This window comes from Pecten maximus, chromosome 16, assembly GCF_902652985.1.
Source record: "Pecten maximus chromosome 16, xPecMax1.1, whole genome shotgun sequence".
Lineage (NCBI taxonomy): Eukaryota > Metazoa > Mollusca > Bivalvia > Pectinida > Pectinidae > Pecten > Pecten maximus.
In genome coordinates this window covers 30,348,658-30,368,804 of record NC_047030.1, presented here as the reverse complement: position 1 = coordinate 30,368,804, position 20,147 = coordinate 30,348,658, and the positions used below count along the sequence as shown (strand labels likewise).

At 37.9% G+C, this 20,147-nt stretch overlaps 1 protein-coding gene across 1 annotated transcript in view; it reads left to right on the top strand.

The window, feature by feature from the left end:
* LOC117345181 (basement membrane-specific heparan sulfate proteoglycan core protein-like) overlaps positions 1-20,147 on the top strand; it is a 168,047-nt gene that overhangs the window by 82,046 nt on the left and 65,854 nt on the right. The window contains 10 exon segments of the mRNA XM_033908186.1: positions 148-255; positions 643-750; positions 4,800-4,907; positions 7,366-7,473; positions 8,255-8,368; positions 9,327-9,440; positions 10,135-10,251; positions 13,014-13,121; positions 17,400-17,527; positions 18,608-18,749. Coding sequence (XP_033764077.1) covers positions 148-255; positions 643-750; positions 4,800-4,907; positions 7,366-7,473; positions 8,255-8,368; positions 9,327-9,440; positions 10,135-10,251; positions 13,014-13,121; positions 17,400-17,527; positions 18,608-18,749 — 1,155 coding nt within the window.

The following is a 20,147-nucleotide window of genomic DNA, read 5'->3' as shown; positions in this document are numbered from 1 at the left end:
TTGACTGATTCAATCTGACGAAATTGATGGCAGTAATTCTCTTCCCTGTAGTCTTTCTTGTTGTTTACTGTGACCTTGAATTATCATTTGACCTTGGAATATCATTTGACCTTGACATATCATTTGACCTTGACCTTCCTGTTACAGCTTGTCGCCAGGATCAGTTCCAGTGTAACGATGGCTATTGTGTGGAGGGTTCGTTCCGTTGTGACGGCGTTCCTCAGTGTGAGGACCGATCAGATGAAGATGGTTGTAGTGAGTGTCAGAGAGTTGTAACAGAGAGTACTCGTTTAGTTTTGTAATATTTTCTGTTGATCGAGTCACTCATCTGGGAGCGTTCTTTATTAAGAGTTACTTCCCCTGTCTATATTTAGCAGTTCCCTTATCGCCAATGATCTCTTTGTAATCTAAATAGGAAATAATCTGCATACTGAGGCTAAATACAATGATTTAGAACTTTTTGGTTGATTTCAGACTATATTTTATAGTGTTGTACTTTATGTTGAGATTTTAACCCTTTCAACCCTAAGAAACTTCAGTGGACTCTGCCATTCTCTCATAATTTGAAATCCAATTTTTGTCAGTAGGGGTGAAAGAGATAAAAACAATTCAGTGAAATTTTTATGCATATTTTGCCTGTAGCCTGTAGAGAGGATGAATATACCTGTACAAACGGTGACTGTATCCCTAGTAACCGTGAATGTGATGGACGACCAGACTGTGAGGATGGAAGCGACGAACTGAGTTGTCGTAAGTGTTAGTGTAGTACCCAGTATTACTCGGCAAAAACGAATCTGAACATAAAAATTCCCGAAATTGACATCGACGATAAATGACCATATTAATCCTGAAAGGCTCCTCCTCCTCTAGTGCAAAATTTAATGATGAAGTTTGAGTAGGGCTTATTTGTGAACTTAATTTTTGTAATTGTTTTCATACATGCCATACCTCCCAGCGTGAGACAAAATCTCCGTTATTTTCAAGTCATTTATTTCTGGGAGGGAGCCCAAATTCCCGTATTTTTTGTAATTCCCTCCGGTATTTTGGCCGACGCCATTTTTGTTTACAATTTGGCTAAATTTAGCGATCACGTGATCCATCTGTTCACGTGATCACTCAATCAAAATGGCGCCTGTTGGACATGGCTTTCACACGAAGCTCTAGCTAGCGTAATGTTTGCGTTAGAATATCTATCACCAGGAAATAAAGGCAAGTTGCTTACAAACAACCCTCTTTGCTAACAGACTTGAATTATTGTTTGTTTTCTTTAAGGGCCATACTTTGTTGATGGTAATTGATACAGAGCCTGGCCAGGCGCAAAATCACACGTTTTTCATAGAAAATGTGTATGGTGGATCAGTGATAGCATGATGAAATCCAATATTTTCGTTTATAAAACTATCAAAACTAGCACATCTGTTGGTCGTAGTGGTCTATCATGATGTTTAAAATGACTGTACAGTCCATGACAGAGACAATATACAAAATCTGGAATGATCGTGATAAGATTTACTGCAGTCTCCTATCATGAACGTCTTCAGTTCTCATGACTTCATGTATACACCTGCACACTTGGAATATTTTTATATCTAAATGGTCCAACATTAGGGATCTTACAGGACAATTCATGGTGATTTTTACAACTGATGTGTTCCCTCAGAGTGGATCAAGCTTTCTCATTTTAAGAAAATCCAAACTGACAAATGATTAACTTGCTTGTCTTAATATTTAGCTACATGTAATTATAATATACCCTTTTCAAATGCTGTGATGTAATATGCATAAAGCTGTGAAACTTTTTGTGTTACATAAATCAAAATAATTTCATATCATCAGAATCTGAATGTATACCTATTGCATTTCTTCCCCTTAACAACTTTTTGTTGTTTGCATATACAGTATGATTAATATCCCCAATAAAATATCCCCAATAAAAATATTAAAAATTCTTTATCACTTTCAAAATTAGTTTATTTCTTTAAAATTGAGTAAAAATGTTCATATTCATGCCGCACACGAACACTCCCTTATTTTAGGCAAAACTCCCTTAAAATAATCATCAATGGTCTCCTGAAAATATGGCATGTATGTGTTTTGAAATTGAAGATTCAGTAAATTTAGGAAGGGGAAGGGGCTCATTTTTAGCTCACCTGCCCGAAGGGCAAGTGAGCTTATGCCGTGGTGCGGCGTCCGTCGTCCGTCCGTCCGGCCGGCCGGCGTCAACTTTTTCATTTAAACAACTTCTTCTCAATAACCAAGAGGCCCAGGGACTTGATATTAGGCCTGTAGCATGCTGGGGTGAAGGGCTACAAAGTTTGTTCAAATAAATGACCTTGACCTTCATTCAAGGTCACAGGGGTCAAATAGGCTAAAATCTTCAAACGACTTCTTCTCAATAACCAAGAGGCCCAGGGACTTGATATTGGGCCTGTAGCTTGCTGGGGTGAAGGGCTACAAAGTTTGTTCAAATAAATGACCTTGACCTTCATTCAAGGTCACATGAGTCAAATAGGCTATAATCTTCAAACGACTTCTTCTCAATAACCAAGAGGCCCAGGGACTTGATATTGGGCATGTAGCATGCTGGAGTGAAAGGCTGCAAAGTTTGTTCAAATAAATGACCTTGACCTTCATTCAAGGTCACATGGATCAAATAGGCTATAATCTTCAAACGACTTCTTCTCAATAACCAAGAGGCCCAGGGACTTGATATTGGGCCTGTAGCATGCTGGGGTGAAGGGCTACAAAGTTTGTTCAAATAAATGACCTTGACCTTCATTCAAGGTCACATGGATCAAATAGGCTATAATCTTCAAACGACTTCTTCTCAATAACCAAGAGGCCCAGGGACTTGATATTGGGCATGTAGCATGCTGGAGTGAAGGGCTACAAATTTTGTTCAAATAAATGACCTTGACCTTCATTCAAGGTCACATGGGTCAAATAGGCTATAATCTTCAAACGACTTCTTCTCAATAACCAAGAGGCCCAGCGACTTGATATTGGGCCTATAGCTTGCTGGGGTGAAGGGCTACAAAGTTTGTTCAAATAAATGACATTGACCTTCATTCAAGGTCACATGGATCAAATAGGCTATAATCTTCAAATGACTTCTACTCAATAACCAAGAGGCCCAGCGACTTGATATTGGGCCTATAGCATGCTGGGATGAAGGGCTACAAAGTTTGTTCAAATAAATGAGCTTGACCTTCATTCAAGGTCACAGGGGTCAAATAGGCTATAATCTTCAAACGACTTCTTCTCAATAACCAAGAGGCCCAGGTACTTGATATTGGGCCTGTAGCATGCTGGGGTGAAGGGCTACAAGTTTGTTCAAATAAATGACCTTGACCTTCATTCAAGGTCACATGGATCAAATAGGCTATAATCTTCAAACGACTTCTTCTCAATAACCAAGAGGCCCAGGGACTTGATATTGGGCATGTAACATGCTGGAGTGAAGGGCTACAAAGTTTGTTCAAATAAATGACCTTGACCTTCATTCAAGGTCACATGGGTCAAATAGGCTATAATCTTCAAACGACTTCTTCTCAATAACCAAGAGGCCCAGCGACTTGATATTGGGCCTATAGCTTGCTGGGGTGAAGGGCTACAAAGTTTGTTCAAATAAATGACCTTGACCTTCATTCAAGGTCACATGGATCAAATAGGCTATAATCTTCAAATGACTTCTTCTCAATAACCAAGAGGCCCAGCGACTTGATATTGGGCCTATAGCTTGCTGGAGTGAAGGGCTACAAAGTTTGTTCAAATAAATGACCTTGACCTTCATTCAAGGTCACATGGGTCAAATAGGCTATAATCTTCAAATGACTTCTTCTCAATAGCCAAGAGGCCCAGGGACCTGATATTGGGCCTGTAGCATGCTGGGGTGAAGGGCTACAAAGTTTGTTCAAATAAATGACCTTGACCTTCATTCAAGGTCACAGGGGTCAAATAGGCTATAATCTTCACACAACTTCTTCTCAATAACCAAGAGGCCCAGGGACTTGGTATTGGGTCTGTAGCTTGCTGGAGTGAAGGGCTACAAAGTTTGTTCAAATAAATGACCCTGACCTTCATTCAAGGTCACATGGGTCAAATAGGCTATAATCTTCAAACGACTTCTTCTCAATAACCAAGAGGCCCAGGGACTTGATATTGTGCCTGTAGCATGCTGGGGTGAAGGGCTACCAATTTTGTTCAAATAAATGACCTTGACCTACATTCAAGGTCACAGGGGTGAAATTTGCGATAGCCAAGAGCCTCCAAGACCTGATATTAGGCCAATAGAATGCTGGAATGAAGGACTAGAAAATTTTTAATATGAATAAAACTAGCTTACAATGATATTTGAATAAAGAGGTAATCAACATAGTATCTTTAGAAATGACCTCATCAACTTCAAAGTTGCTGAAGAGCCAGGTGAGCGATACAGGCCCATTGGGCCTCTTGTTTGACATTAGAAAATGTAAACACAGTATCTTCAAAACAATTTTCGGTTGAAAAAGAAATGTTTACATCATGTCTGCAATAAACTGAGAGTTCCACATCGAAAATAATGTCTCCCTTCAAAATTAATTTTAAACTTGGACAAAAATATTTACGCCTTTGAAATCTAGTCGTAATTAACCTTGTCTGCTTCGAGTTTTGCTGTAATCGAGTTACCAGGGTTTATAGGTAGAAAAAAAACCATGGTTGCCTGGTTTCATTGATTTCTTTTTTGATTTTCTAAATCACTGAAATATTTTTAGTATGAATGTTATATATATATATATATTGTTTTGTTTCACATTCAGCATGTAGAGATGATCAATTCACCTGTAACAATGGCGACTGTATCCCTAGCAACAGAAAGTGCGATCAACGCCCAGATTGTGAGGATGGAAGTGATGAATTGGATTGCAGTATGTATAACCGTATTTAATCTTTTCAATGATGTATTTTGTAAAACCTGTTGGTTAAGTGTTACTAATCCCCTTATGAATTAACATGTATATCTATCTCCATTTTATTTCTTACTCTTAATACTGTTGGTCTTGATTATACAACATTTGTCAAAAATTTCTTCAAACATCTTCCACGCCTGAACTGCTAACGAAAATTAAAATAAATTGACAGGGATGAACTTCCCTTCCTACAAGGATAGGTTATATCAACCATATTTACTGAAGAGAAACTCGTAGACAGTGGAGATTTGAGAAATTCTCCAAACAGCAGTGTTTGCCTCACAGCTGGGGTCTTGGAGAGGGGCCGCGGTGGCAAAGTGGTTAAGGTGTCCCGACACTTTATCACTAGCCCTCCACCTCTGGGTTGCGAGTTCGAAACCTATGTGGGGCAGTTGCCAGGTACTGACCGTAGTCCGGTGGTTTTTTCTCTGGGTACTCTGGTTTTCCTCTACCTCCAAACCTGGCACGTCCTTAAATGACCCTGACTGTTAATAGGACGTTAAACAAAATAAACCAAACCAAACCAAAGTGTAGACCACTGGAGTCAGATAACTTGAAAGATGTCCTATTCTATAAGCATATATATATACCTGCAGCTGTTTCCTGGACATGGTGAGACAGATGCAATCATGCTACAAAGGTTGATGCTTTGTGTCAAAGTTGAGCTACATCCTTAAGAATTGTTATCCAAGGGTGATTTCACAGAAGCAGATCACACTATATATATGCATTTATTGGCATGAAGTAATGAAAACAATCATGCTACTTCCATGCAACTCTTCATTCAAATGTTTGGAAGGCATGTTCCCAGACTAAAAAATCGACTACCAGGGTATTTTATAAAAAAATAGTGTTGCCTAATTGGGTTTTGAAAATTGGATCCCATAGATAATTACGAATATTAATTAGATTAATTGCTTACCATGGTTAAATATCGAAGTGAATATTACCTTATAGTCCTACCTGTATCAGTAATTCCTACCTGTGTGTCCTCTGATGACCTCTGTCTGACCTCTGTCTGTGTCTTTCTGTAGGTATATTTTTTCAGCTACAGTCTCGATATTGTAAGTACAGTGGTTTAGCTCTGTTATAGACGCTTCAATTTACCTCAGCTGAAGTTTTTTTTAACAATTTTTTCATGCATTTTTTCAGACTTGAACATTTTTTAAAAATTCTTTCTTTGCATGATGTGGTGGAAAGGGCAATTTTTTTGTATTGTTAAAGAAAACAATTATTGTTGACAGGCATTTTTTTGGCAATTGTTCATTAAGTGCATCTGAAGCTTTGTTCGTTCAAAAATGTCAAATTCTCCGAAAGGGAAACTAACACGTGTGACTTAGTGACAAAATCAGTGTTATGATGGCAGGCAAGTTAAATTACCTGTATTTCCGACTTGGTAATGGGAGAACAAAACCAAAGTACGAAGTATGAAGATTTGAGTACATTTATAAAATACTTTAGCATCTACAAAGGCAATTTTAAAATAAAAAATCTTCATTAGATCAGACTGAAATGAAAAATCTTTAAAAATAACTTTTATATAGTGTGTTTACTCATAGCTTTGACTTAAAACTGAACATGTTCCTGTTTGTAATATACAATTGATTACTTTGGATGAGGTTAACACCAGGATTTATCAACCCCAAATATCCTGATGTTGGCCAATATCAACCATAACTATCCTGATGATACCTGATATGCAAAAGTCAATAATTCTTTTATCATATGATAAATATTGATTAATAATATCATACAAAATAACAGTGAAGATGTTTTGGGACCACTATTTAAATTCACAAAGAAAACACAAAAATCGGTAACATATTAACATTCAGTAGCTCAAAAATGATCAACATGAAACTTCATTTAAAAATGAAGTTGACAGTAACAGTTCAGTGACGAAAAAAAATTAAGCAGATATCTACTTAGTTTATTGTGACCAATCAGAAGTCATCTTTAAAAGTAAACATGTGGTTCCTCCCCGTTTCTATTTTAGGGTACGAGGCAACGTGATTAAAATGTAATGTTAACCCCATAAGCATTACTGCTCAGTGAACATCGTATTTTGTCAATATTTATAGGGCAGGTGTTGACCAATCAGAAACAGCAAAAATCACAGTCATATAACAATAAGATTTGTATTAAAATTGTTTTTAAATGTTATCGTTTATTTGTGTTTATTTTCTTCTGATTCTTAGTATTTCAATAAATAAGAACATTTGATTTGTAGTGTATTCAAAGCATATGTAATTTACTGATGGAAGAAGGAAGCTAACCGATTGGTTTTAAGCAGAAGTAAAATACTGTTAGAAAAGTCTTGTTCAAAAAACACTTTAAAACATTGTATATAATTTGAACAGTCCTTTTTAGTAACAAGTCACTTTCATGCTCTGTAAACATTTATTTATTTGAGCAGATTGCCGAGAAGGAGAGTTCCGCTGTAGGAATAGTGACTGTATCCCAGCTCGCTTCCGATGTGATAACACTCCTCAATGTGAAGACAACAGTGACGAGTACAACTGTCGTATGTATTGAAGTAGTCCAGGTCACTCATAGATGTTTCAGCCAATTATACATGAATGGTGGAAAACTACATCAAGAAATATAGCCAAAGAAATGGACAAGGATATTCAAATATACAAAAAAAAAAAAAGTATTCATTTAAATATCAAAAGTTGAGAATGCTTTATGTATCTTGTGTTAATGTTTTTCAGTTACAGAAAAAATAACCCAAAAAACAAAAACTCAAAATATATCGGCTTAAATTTTTCAAGGATAGCAAAATTTGAAAATATGTAATGTTCCATATCTGATAATGATGCTGGTCTTAGCATTGCTACATCCTACAACAAGAAGATGTAAATGAGTGATCTTACTTGGTACTTCCTTATGTAGGTAACTTTGGGGTATATATCAGAAGATATGCAGATAACGTAGAATATTGCGTGCCTATCTTTTCTAGTTACATGTTTGTATAATAGAGTCTATTGCTTGCCTTGCGGCTCTACATTGGAACATTTCATTACAGATCTGGGCTTGATTATGAATATTTGGTGTCAAAAGACAGTGGATAATTTTAGTATTGATGTATTTGTGTAGCTGTCAAATTTAGAGTTTTACTATTTATATTTTTTTGATAGCTGTAGGATGTGGAGTTTTACTATTTATATTTTTTGATAGCTGTCGATTATCGAGTTTTACTATTTATATTTTTTTTGATAGCTGTCAAATGTAGAGTTTTACTATTTATATTTTTTGATAGCTGTCAGATGTCGAGTATTACTATTGATATATTTTTTTGATAGCTGTCGGATGTCGAGCGAATGAGTTCACTTGTGGAGACCGGACATGTATTCCGTTGGATCGGCAGTGTGACCGGAGACGAGACTGTGAGGATGGAACTGACGAAGAAAACTGTCGTAAGTACATACTTCCATTTTCATACACCAAATTTGACAGAAGTGTTATTCTATGGTGTCATATTTGTCCATCCAGTATGCTTTATAAGCTTTGCAATTGTTTTATGTAGTTGTGTTTCTCTGAAAAGCTTTTTATTCAACTATTATTGCAGAAGTTATTTCCCATACAGGTGTATTTCTTTAAATACTCCACCTTAGTTTTCAACAAATTTCTTGCAAACTTTGTAGACTTTGCAATGATATAATATTCTACTTTCTCAGTGGAATTTTCATGAGACAAGTAATCTTGAATTTGAGTATTTGTATCCACTCGATTGAGTTATGCCTTTCGTTTTGGACTGGGACGGGAGCATATTTTTACACATCGCAGTACTTTGGTTAAGTAAATTGTATATCTGCTCCGTAAAATTTACTGAGACTATTAATCTGGGGGGAAGGGAAGAGGCAGATGGTGTTGCCAATGTCCGTCACATTGCGTCCCGTCCTGCCCTGTCCCAATGCAATGTGATTATAGCCAATGTCAGGAACTGCTTATGTGATCCTCACCAAACTGGGGTGTCAAGTGGCAGCGGGGCATTTATGTCTTACAGACCTATACTAGTTCTGTATCTATATTAGATCTAATGTTTATTTTGAATTTCTATTTATACTCACATAGAGACAATCGGTAACTATAAGGCTAGCTTTATATCATTACACATTGTAGGTTATATACAAATATTTAGGATTTGTTTGGAATCCTTGCAGGAAAACATTTTGTATGCCTTAATTAGAACTGAAACGAATTCAAACTGGTCCATTAAAAATGTCCAAGTTTTTAATGGATTGAAGCTTATCTTTGCTTTTTCTTCATAAACTTGATTTTTTTGCATTTGTTTAATTATTAGATAGTAAAGTAGAAATATTTTTGTCCATATTTGTGACAATTTCTTTGAAGTTAGTGTTTTACGTCCTTTAGGGGTTACCTGTGGAGCTGACGAGTTTACCTGTGCTGACGGTACCTGTATCCCTGTGGAGCGTTATTGTGATCGTAGACAAGACTGTGAGGATGGAAGCGATGAAACAAACTGTCGTAAGTACATGTGTACCCAGGCATACATTGTGTATTATCCCACCGCTGCCACCAATTATTATACAGGAATTATATACCTGTTAAACGTATCCCACCACTACCACCAATTATTATACAGGAATTATATACCTGTTAAACGTATCCCACCGCTGCCACCAGTTATTATAAGGAATTATATACCTGTTAAACGTATCCCACCGCTGCCACCAGTTATTATAAGGAATTATATACCTGTTAAACGTATCCCACCGCAGCCACCAATTATTATACATCAATTATATACCTGTTAAACGTATCCCACCGCTGCCACCAATTATTATAAGGAATTATATACCTGTTAAACGTATCCCACCGCTGCCACCAATTATTATACAAGAATTATGTACCTGCTCAAAGTAAGACTACATTAGTGTCCCAGTCGGAACTAGTTCGCAGATATTAAATTTGTGCAACACCGACTTGCAAACATTCTGCAGGAAGTTGTTCCTTACATTTGTATATATCTTTACAAAAATTCGTCGGGTATTGTTCAATGGTCTCAAATATTGTGTAAATAAACCCAGACTAATGATTGTATCACCAAGGTGAAGGTCGTAATAAGGGCTCAAACGTCATGGTATTGTTATGCAAGTCTTTACCATTATTCCATATGTGGAGGTCAACCCTTCAGCTCTTTTTCATTTGTCACCTGCAGCTGCTGTAGGGTGCCAAGCTGACGAGTTTACCTGTTCTGACCGCTCTTGTGTTCCGTTGGATCGCAAGTGTAATCAAGTGTCAGATTGCCGTGATGGGTCTGATGAAGCAAACTGTGGTAGGTACTTTATGTTTATCGCTGATGTTATGGATATTTGGTGTGAATTTATACCATTTATACGGTTGTTCAATGTAGACATTTACATGTTACATCAGAATCGTACACGTATCTTGAAGTCTCCTTGTATTGCTTGATAATGCTGATTCCGGACACAATGAAGAACGATAACTATTGTCAAAGGTCATTGTCATTGTTATTTGTCCATTGTCTATCATCCAAAAATAGTCTTTCGAGTTCAAAAAAATTTGTTCAGTTGTATTATTTTCCATTTGTTAAAAGCAAAATTTAAAAAAAGTGTGCCTCCTCAAGGAATTTTCAGTTCAGTTGAGAATCTTTTCTACCTATACTGTTCTGGGGATCAAACCCTTGATAATAGAAACTGAAATTTGGTGGGTGATATGACAGGCCCTTTGAGCCTTTTGTTTATTTGATAGTGTTGACATGTAGAGCATCTAATGTAATATTCCTATTTGTATGAATTAATGTGAAAGCTTGTTGATATATATATAATGTGTGTCATCAATGATATAAAATGTGCTATGTTGCTTGGAGATTATAACACCATAGATATGATAGATATACTCTAGTCCCCCCATATCTATATCAACTAATTGATTGCATTCATGAAACATGGACATAAATAGTAGATAGTTGTAAAATTTTCGTAAATGAAAATTAAAATCAGCTTTAAAAAAAATGTGTTTCATATCATATTTTTGAAATATAATACTGATATATGCTTGAAAACTCTTCTGATAATTGTTCAGATAAACCACCTAATGTGTATATTTATCAAAGAGACGGATTTAGAATAAATATGGTATTTCATTAATCTGATATGAAGTGACCAGTCCTGTATATTATCTTGTGATTGCATCAGATATTATGTTCCCAAACCGATTGTGATTTGAACTTCCTTGTAGATGTTAAAATGTAATACCAGCAACAAGCCCCGCCCAGTAATGATTCATTAAGCTGGCTGAATTAGCTTGTTTGTGAATTAATTTGATTGCATAGGAATTTTTAGCCCACCATCATCAGATAGTGGGCTGTTCAAATCGCCCTGCGTCCGTGGTCCGTGGTCCGTCCGTCCCTCCGTCCCTCCATCCGTAAACAATTCTTGTTATCGCTATTTCTCAGAAAGTACTGAAGGGATCTTTCTCAAATTTCATATGAAGGTTCCCCTTGGTGCCTAGCTATGCATATTGCGTTTTGAGACCAATCGGATAACAACATGGCCGACAGGCAGCCATCTTGGATTTTGACAATTGAAGTTTGTTATCGCTATTTCTGAGAAAGTACTAAAGGGAACTTTCTTAAATTTCATATGTAGGTTTCCCTTGGTGCCTAGTTATGCATATTGTGTTTTGAGACCAATCTGAAAACAACATGGCTGACAGGCAGCCATCTTGGATTTTGACAATTTAAGTTTGTTATCACTATTTCTGAGAAAGTACTGAATGGATCTTTCTGAAATTTCATATGTAGGTTTCCCTTGGTGCCTAGTTATGCATATTGCGTTTTGAGACCAATCAGAAAACAACATGGCCGACAGGCAGCCATCTTGGATTTTGACAATTGAAGTTTGTTATCACTATTTCTGAGAAAGTACTGAATGGATCTTTCTCAAATTTCATATGAAGGTTCCCCTTGGTGCCTCGTTATGCTAATTGCATTTTGAGATCAATTGGAAAACAATATGGCTGACAGACCGCCATCTTGGATTTTGACAATTGAAGATTGTTTTCGCTATTTCTGAGAAAGTACAGAAGGGATCTTTCTCAAATTTCATATGAAGGTTCCCCTTGGTGCCTCGTTATGCATATTGCATTTTGAGACCAATCGGATAACAACATGGCCGACAGGCAGCCATCTTGGATTTTGACAATTGAAGTTTGTTATCGCTATTTCTGAAAAAGTACTGAAGGGAACTTTCTGAAATTTCATATGTAGGTTTCCCTTGGTGCCTAGTTATGCATATTGCGTTTTGAGACCAATCCAAAAACAACATGGCCGACAGGCCGCCATCTTGGATTTTGACAATTGAAGTTTGTTATCGCTATTTCTGAGAATGTACTGAATGGATCTTTCTCAAATTGCATATGTAAGTTTCCCTTGGTGCCTAGTTATGCATATTGTGTTTTGAGACCAATCAGAAAACAACATGGCCGACAGGCAGCCATCTTGGATTTTGACAATTGAAGTTTGTTATCACTATTTCTGAGAAAGTACTGAATGGATCTTTCTGAAATTTCATATGTAGGTTTCCCTTGGTGCCTAGTTCTGCATATTGCGTTTTGAGACCAATCAGAAAACAACATGGCCGACAGGCAGCCATCTTGGATTTTGACAATTGAAGTTTGTTATCTCTATTTCTCAAAGTACTGAATGGATCTTTCTCAAATTTCATAAGTAGGTTCCCCTTGGTCCCTTGTATTGCATTTTTGGATCAGTCTGTCCTGAAAAGTACTGGAGGGATGTCTCAATTTGCACAGATTAGTAAAATGAAGGGAAAAGTAGAGAAAAGATCAATCTGACATGGAACCTATGAAGATCATTCAATGGTTGGCGCCAAGATCCCTCTGGGATCTCTTGTTTAGTCGAAGAAATTAAAACTTGTTTCCTTAAAGATTGACAGACTAAGTCAGCCGGACTTATTGCTGGTTAGATGACGTAGAGTTTGTGTCGTGTATGTGTTTATATAATGAGTAGTCATAGAATACATATGAATGTATATATATATATAAATGTTCTCTCAGAATGTCGGTCTGGAGAGTTTAGGTGTCGCAACGGTCAATGTATTGACCAACGACGCCGATGTAACCGGCAGTATGACTGTCAGGACGGAACCGACGAATTTGACTGTCGTAAGTTCCCGTTGTCTAGGGCTAGTTATCTCCCCTTTTTGCATGCTTTTCGCTCTAAATATTTTCGAAATCTACATGCTGTATACCATGTCACAGAGGTATCTTTTTTCGGATTTGTTTCTTTGAAAATGGAATATAACTTTCAATACACAATTACTTCCAATAAGTAATAACATGATTAAAAATATGTGTGAAAAATCGGTATATCTTAGTATTATCTTATGAAATTTTCATTTTGTCAAAAACAAGTAATAAATATTTTAAAGGATTTGTACAATTGATCAACTTCTCGCTTACAGCCCTGGCTTTTAATACACCAACCCATTTCTAACGCTGTCCTTGAAAATAACTGACAAAATTAATCTTAATCCACTGTCGTATCAATTCAGATTCAGCAGTTGTGTGGTGGCTATCGGCTGGATAAATATGACCACATATATTTGGGTCATATTTTCATATATTTTATTTTTTCTGCTCTATAGCGAATAAGAAACAAAAATATACCTCTTTGATTTTCTGATATACATCATGTGACTATATGATTTCGCTATGCTATATGTTGAGGAGATTTTCTGTTCATACTGCACTTTTCAACGGAAGGAATTACAGTGGGTTTAGTTTGCATAAATTGTTTGCTATGTAGTATGAAGGATTTTCAGCCACTTCAAGAAAAGCAAGCACAATTCATTTTCATGACTTAAAGACAGTTCCCTCATTGTAACAGAAATACAATCGTCATATTAACGGGCTATACCGATTATCTTCAGAGTTGTTAAGATGTTGGACCTAAGGTTTATTAAAACATGATAGAAAACATTGTATAATTCCTGTGTAAACCTAAAAATCTGTGAATCAGACATTTTGCATATGTTCACTATCAAACACTAAAACTATATATAAAAAAACCCACTAAAACAGTGGAAAGTAGAATAACTGTGATTTTGTTCTTTTGAAACTAGAGGAATATAAAGTGCTCTCAGAACAATTATTATCCCCTCGCGACGAAAGTCGGGGAGGGGATATAGCGTTCCGTTCTTACGTAAGTACGTATGTTCACTTTTTGTCAGCGCTCTTGCGACTTCATTTTTGAACGGATTCTGACCAAACTTCATATATGGGTCCAGCATGGGAATACCTCGAATGAGTTCGTGTTTCAGGGTCCCAAGGTCAAGGTCAAGGTCAGCGTTACTATTTATAGAAAATCTTTGTCAGCGCTCTTGCGACTTCATTTTTGAACGGATCCTGACCAAACTTCATATATGGGTCCAGCATGGGAATACCTCGAACGAGTTCCTGTGTCAGGGTGCCAAGGTCAAGGTTAAGGTCACCGTTACTATTTATAGAAAATCTTTGTCAGTGTTAGCACGCGAGGGGATTTGTATCGTTTGTGATGCCTTGTTTATAAAAGTCTTAGTCAATAAGATGTTCCTATTTTATCATATATCTTAACACTTAAACATAAAGTATATATTAGAGGGCCTGGTTGGTCTGAAGGGTTACAAATCCATTGTGGTGACTAATGTTACATTTTTACTTTGGCAAATTAGTACATATGTATAATGTATATTATTGTGATATATTATATACGGCAGATTAGTATTATGTATATTATTGTAATATATTATATACACTTCCTACCCAAAATGTTGGATTCCTATAGAAATTCGACGTAGATCCAGTCGTGTATATTAGCTGTATAGCTTTAATATGCTTGCCTTCCAGTGAAACCTCCCTGTATTAAGGTCACTAGAATATCAGCAGACCAATGTTTAATGTATTATATACTGATTGAGACATTGATAAAACTTAACGAGTTCTGGTAGAAACTCCTGACTTGGTCATAGTGTTGATATGAATTTTTATTCAATGCTATAATTATTGTTCAATAATGTATTCAAACAATATTGTTATATATGTACACAGTGTACCTGATGCTGGAAATTATCAGCTCAATTGAAAAGTGTAAAACTTCTTTGGTATAAAGATGTGAAGTTTCTCAAAATAAACTTCCATTTAGAATAGCATCTTTTTCATCCAAGTTGAACATTGAACATTGACCATCACTAAAACTGAACACTGACATTCACCCTTGAGCATCTTTCATTCTATAAACACTGACATTTCACCATTGAGCATCTTTCACACTATAAACACTGACATTTCAACTTTGAGCATCTTTCACACTATAAACACTGACATTTCACCATTGAGCATCTTTCACACTATAAACACTGACATTTCAACTTTGAGCATCTTTCACACTATAAACACTGACATTTCACCATTGAGCATCTTTCACACTATAAACACTGACATTTCAACTTTGAGCATCTTTCACACTATAAACACTGACATTTCACCATTGAGCATCTCTCAAACTGAACACTGACATTCACCCTTGAGCATCTTTTACACTAAACACTGACATTTCAACCTTGAGCATCTTGCACACTGAACATTGACATTCAACCCTGAGCATCTCGCACACTAAACACTGATATTTCATCATTGAGCATCTTATTTTACTGAATGTTGTCTTTGAACATCACTCACCTTTGAGCATCTTACACATTGAACATTGACATTCCTCCTTGAGCTATAAACTGAATGTTGTCCATGAACAACTCCTACATTGAACAACAGGTGTTGTTGAGCATTCACTGTTATGAATGAAATGTTTTGTATGGAATGGAGGGGCATGCTTTTAAACATCATTTGAACAATGTGATATTTGTAATAGGTTTCTCATAATGAAAACCTTCTTTTTTCTGTAATATTACCCTATAATGCTAGATTTAAAAACATAACCTTTGTAGAGTTTTCCTCAAACCTATATCTGGTATTAAGGAAAGTAGTTCTTCATAGTCAAATTTCTGTAGAAAGAAGTTCTATTAATATATCTTTGTAGTCAGAGTCAAATTTGTCTTAATTTCTGGTATTTTTTGTAGATTTTTTCTTATAACCGAGCATAAATGTATTTCATTAAGGAAAACTATACATTTTAGTGAATTATGTGGTCATAGAAGAAAATGGACTTATTGATGAGGTTTCTGTACACCTGAGGGTTTTATTATAATCATGCATAGTTAAAGACTTTGTGTTGTAAATTTCTCTTGTCTATCAGGTAGTTATTAAGGTACTTGTTTACTGAGAATTGTTCTTTTAAATAAGGTAATCGTTTGTCTAGAGTTTTCTACTATTGTCAAATGAACTTCTTCACGGAAAAAGTTCTTGCTGGCAATGTTTTGATAGTTATTCTGTACATTGAAGTATTTCTATATTCAACAATTTTTATGATCTTATAGATTTTCCTCTTTGTCCATCTTGTGCGTATGTTAATGTAACACCAAAGTTTGTCAGCACTCTAGCGGCTTCATTCCTTGAGATATTTTTTATCAGACTCCCCTCAATGATAAAGGACCACAATATCCAATATAATTTTGAGTTTCAGGATTTTTGGGTCAAGGTCAACTAGGTCACTGTTACTATTTTTAGAGGGGGCTGGTAGGGGACATGTATTGCTTGACCATACCCAGACCCATTATGCCTGTCCAAGTAATTTTTGTAGAAAGTCATTTTATATCTAAAACAGCCTAGATAATGACTAGGGAAAGAGCATGTTTTATTTCTGTTGTAAAAAATATTTCAAACATGAATGAGTTGGTGAATGGACAAGAAAGATTTAAGCATGTTTATAGCACCAGGTGATCTTGTTTTCTACAGGTGGAAGTCAGGTACAATTCACCGGAGATAAAATTGTCTTTTGTTTACTTAGTAAATCCATTCTTAAATGCAACAATTCATATAAGCTTTAAATATACATGAATTTGAAGAGAATAAAAAAAGTTGAAAGTTTTCTTTGAAATTTTATTTGTAATGTTTTCTTTCAGGTGTCTGTTCGATTGTGATTGTATTCTATCTTTTCGGAGATAAAAACAAACTTCGATATTCTAATGTGTCCTTCTTTCTCGAAACCACAGTATTTAGAAAGCTTACATGGTATTTTTGTGAATTTTTTGTACAAATCGGGTTCCTCTGCGACTTCAGAGGATATATAGGACAAAACATGTAGAAAATTCCGAATATATATTGATGTTGGTTGTCATAATGATAACTTACTGACTTTAAAAAAACGCATATTTTTATTTCTTTAAAACCACCAGTTTGTAAAAATATTTTCAGTCGCCTCTAAGGGAGGTAACTTTGTGTTCATGAAGTATTTCCAGTCATACATACCGTAGGTACCCTAAGTAACATTGTGTGGGTTATATTTTCTAGCTGTGCCGATTACCATCACTGTGACACCACCTGTTCTGATGGTGAGGGAGGGAGCCCAGGCCGAATTCTTCTGTCAGGCTAGTGGACGACCACGCCCAAATGTCCGCTGGAGTCGTAGTGGAAATCAGGTGTGTATTGATTACATGTCTTATCCTATTAAACTCTCATCTGTTTGTCCAGCGTTTGTGATATAATTCCTATTTGTTTGTTTGTGAAACCTATATATATACGTGTATATATATATATATATATACGAAAAAAAAAAAATTAATTCAAAAGAGATTAAAACTGGTTCATATTTGGTGGGTTTGTTGGCCTGTCTGCTGCAAGGATTGCTTTGAAGCAGGGTCCCTCTCTGTAGTAGTTTGTGGCTACCATACTGATTAACATATAGAAGACCTATTGCATGCCTTAAAGCTATCCAGAGCAGTTTGGACAAAGAGTCTTGCCAAAGGACACAACCACAGTATGGAATGGTCTGTAATGTAAACCACAACAGAAAGGGACAGTTTGTTATTTAAACTACAACAGTATGGGACAGTTTGTTGTTTAAACTACAACAGTATGGGACAGTCTGTAATGTAAACTACAACAGTATGGGACAGTTTGTGATGTAAACTACAACAGAATGGGACGGTCTGTGATGTAAACAACAACAGTATGGGACAGTTTGTAATGTAAACCACAACAGAATGGGATGGTCTGTAATGTAAACTACAACAGAATGGGACAGTCTGTGATGTAAACTACAACAGAATGGGACAGTTTGTGATGTAAACTACAACAGAATGGGACAGTTTGTAATGTAAACCACAACAGTATGGGACGGTCTGTAATGTAAACCACAACAGTATGGGACGGTCTGTAATGTAAACAACAACAGTATGGGACAGTCTGTGATGTAAACCACAACAGAATGGGACGGTCTGTGATGTAAACTACAACAGAATGGGATGGTCTGTAATGTAAACTACAACAGAACGGGACGGTCTGTGATGTAAAACAATAGTATGGGACGGTCTGTGATGTAAACCACAACAGTATGGGACAGTCTGTGCATGATGTAAAACAACCGTATGGGACGGTCTGTGATGTAAAACACAACAGTTTATAAAATATGATTCCTAATTGTCTGAACATAAGCAAGTGTTGAAAAATATTTAGAAGATATATAGAAATTTCTTTAATTTGAATTTCCGTCTCCTCAGGCCCTTCCCCCAACAGCGTCGGATGAACAAGGACGACTGGTGATCCCCGAACTTCAGCTGAATTATGCTGGTGACTACATTTGTTCAGCCGTCGGAGTCCAGGGAGTGTTTGAAGCCACTGCTAGGTTGGAGGTGCGAAGGAGTAAGTTGAAGTTTATACTAATGAAAGTTTTAATGTATTGTTTAATCTGTCAACTGACTGGGTTCTGAGACGACAACACGCAACCCCCTGAGCCTCAGCTCTCTCCATCTCTGAAGGTCTCATACCACCCTGCTTGCCCCCATCCTTTCCACCTCACATCTCCCAGCCCCCATCCTTTCCACCTCACATCTCCCAGCCCCCATCCTTTCCACCTCACATCTCCCAGCTCCCCCATCCTTTCCACCTCGCACCTCCCAGCCCCCATCCTTTCCACCTCACATCTCCCAGCCCCCATCCTTTCCACCTCACATCTCCCAGCTCCCCCATCCTTTCCACCTCGCATCTCCCAGCTCCCCCATCCTTTCCACCTCACATCTCCCAGCCCCCATCCTTTCCACCTCACATCTCCTAGCCCCATCCTTTCCACCTCACATCTCCCAGCCCCCATCCTTTCCACCTCACATCTCCCAGCCCCCATCCTTTCCACCTCGCATCTCCCAGCCCCCATCCTTTCCACCTCGCATCTCCCAGCTCCCCCATCCTTTCCACCTTGCATCTCCCAGCGCCCCCATCCTTTCCACCTCACATCTCCCAGCTCCCCCATCCTTTCCACCTCGCATCTCCCAGCTCCCCCATCCTTTCCATCTCGCATCTCCCAGCTCCCCCATCCTTTCCACCTCACATCTCCCAGCTCCCCCATCCTTTCCACCTCGCATCTCCCAGCTCCCCCATCCTTTCCACCTCGCATCTCCCAGCTCCCCCATCCTTTCCACCTCGCATCTCCCAGCCCCCATCCTTTCCACCTCGCATCTCCCAGCTCCCCCATCCTTTCCACCTCACATCTCCCAGCCCCCATCCTTTCCACCTCACATCTCCCAGCTCCCCCATCCTTTCCACCTCACATCTCCCAGCCCCCATCCTTTCCACCTCGCATCTCCCAGCTCCCCCATCCTTTCCACCTCACATCTCCCAGCTCCCCCATCCTTTCCACCTCACATCTCCCAGCTCCCCCATCCTTTCCACCTCGCATCTCCCAGCTCCCCCATCCTTTCCACCTCACATCTCCCAGCCCCCATCCTTTCCACCTCACATCTCCCAGCCCCCATCCTTTCCACCTCACATCTCCCAGCTCCCCCATCCTTTCCACCTCACATCTCCCAGCTCCCCCATCCTTTCCACCTCGCATCTCCCAGCTCCCCCATCCTTTCCACCTCACATCTCCCAGCCCCCCATCCTTTCCACCTCACATCTCCCAGCCCCCATCCTTTCCACCTCACATCTCCCAGCTCCCCCATCCTTTCCACCTCGCATCTCCCAGCTCCCCCATCCTTTCCACCTCACATCTCCGAGCCCCCATCCTTTCCACCTCACATCTCCCAGCCCCCATCCTTTCCACCT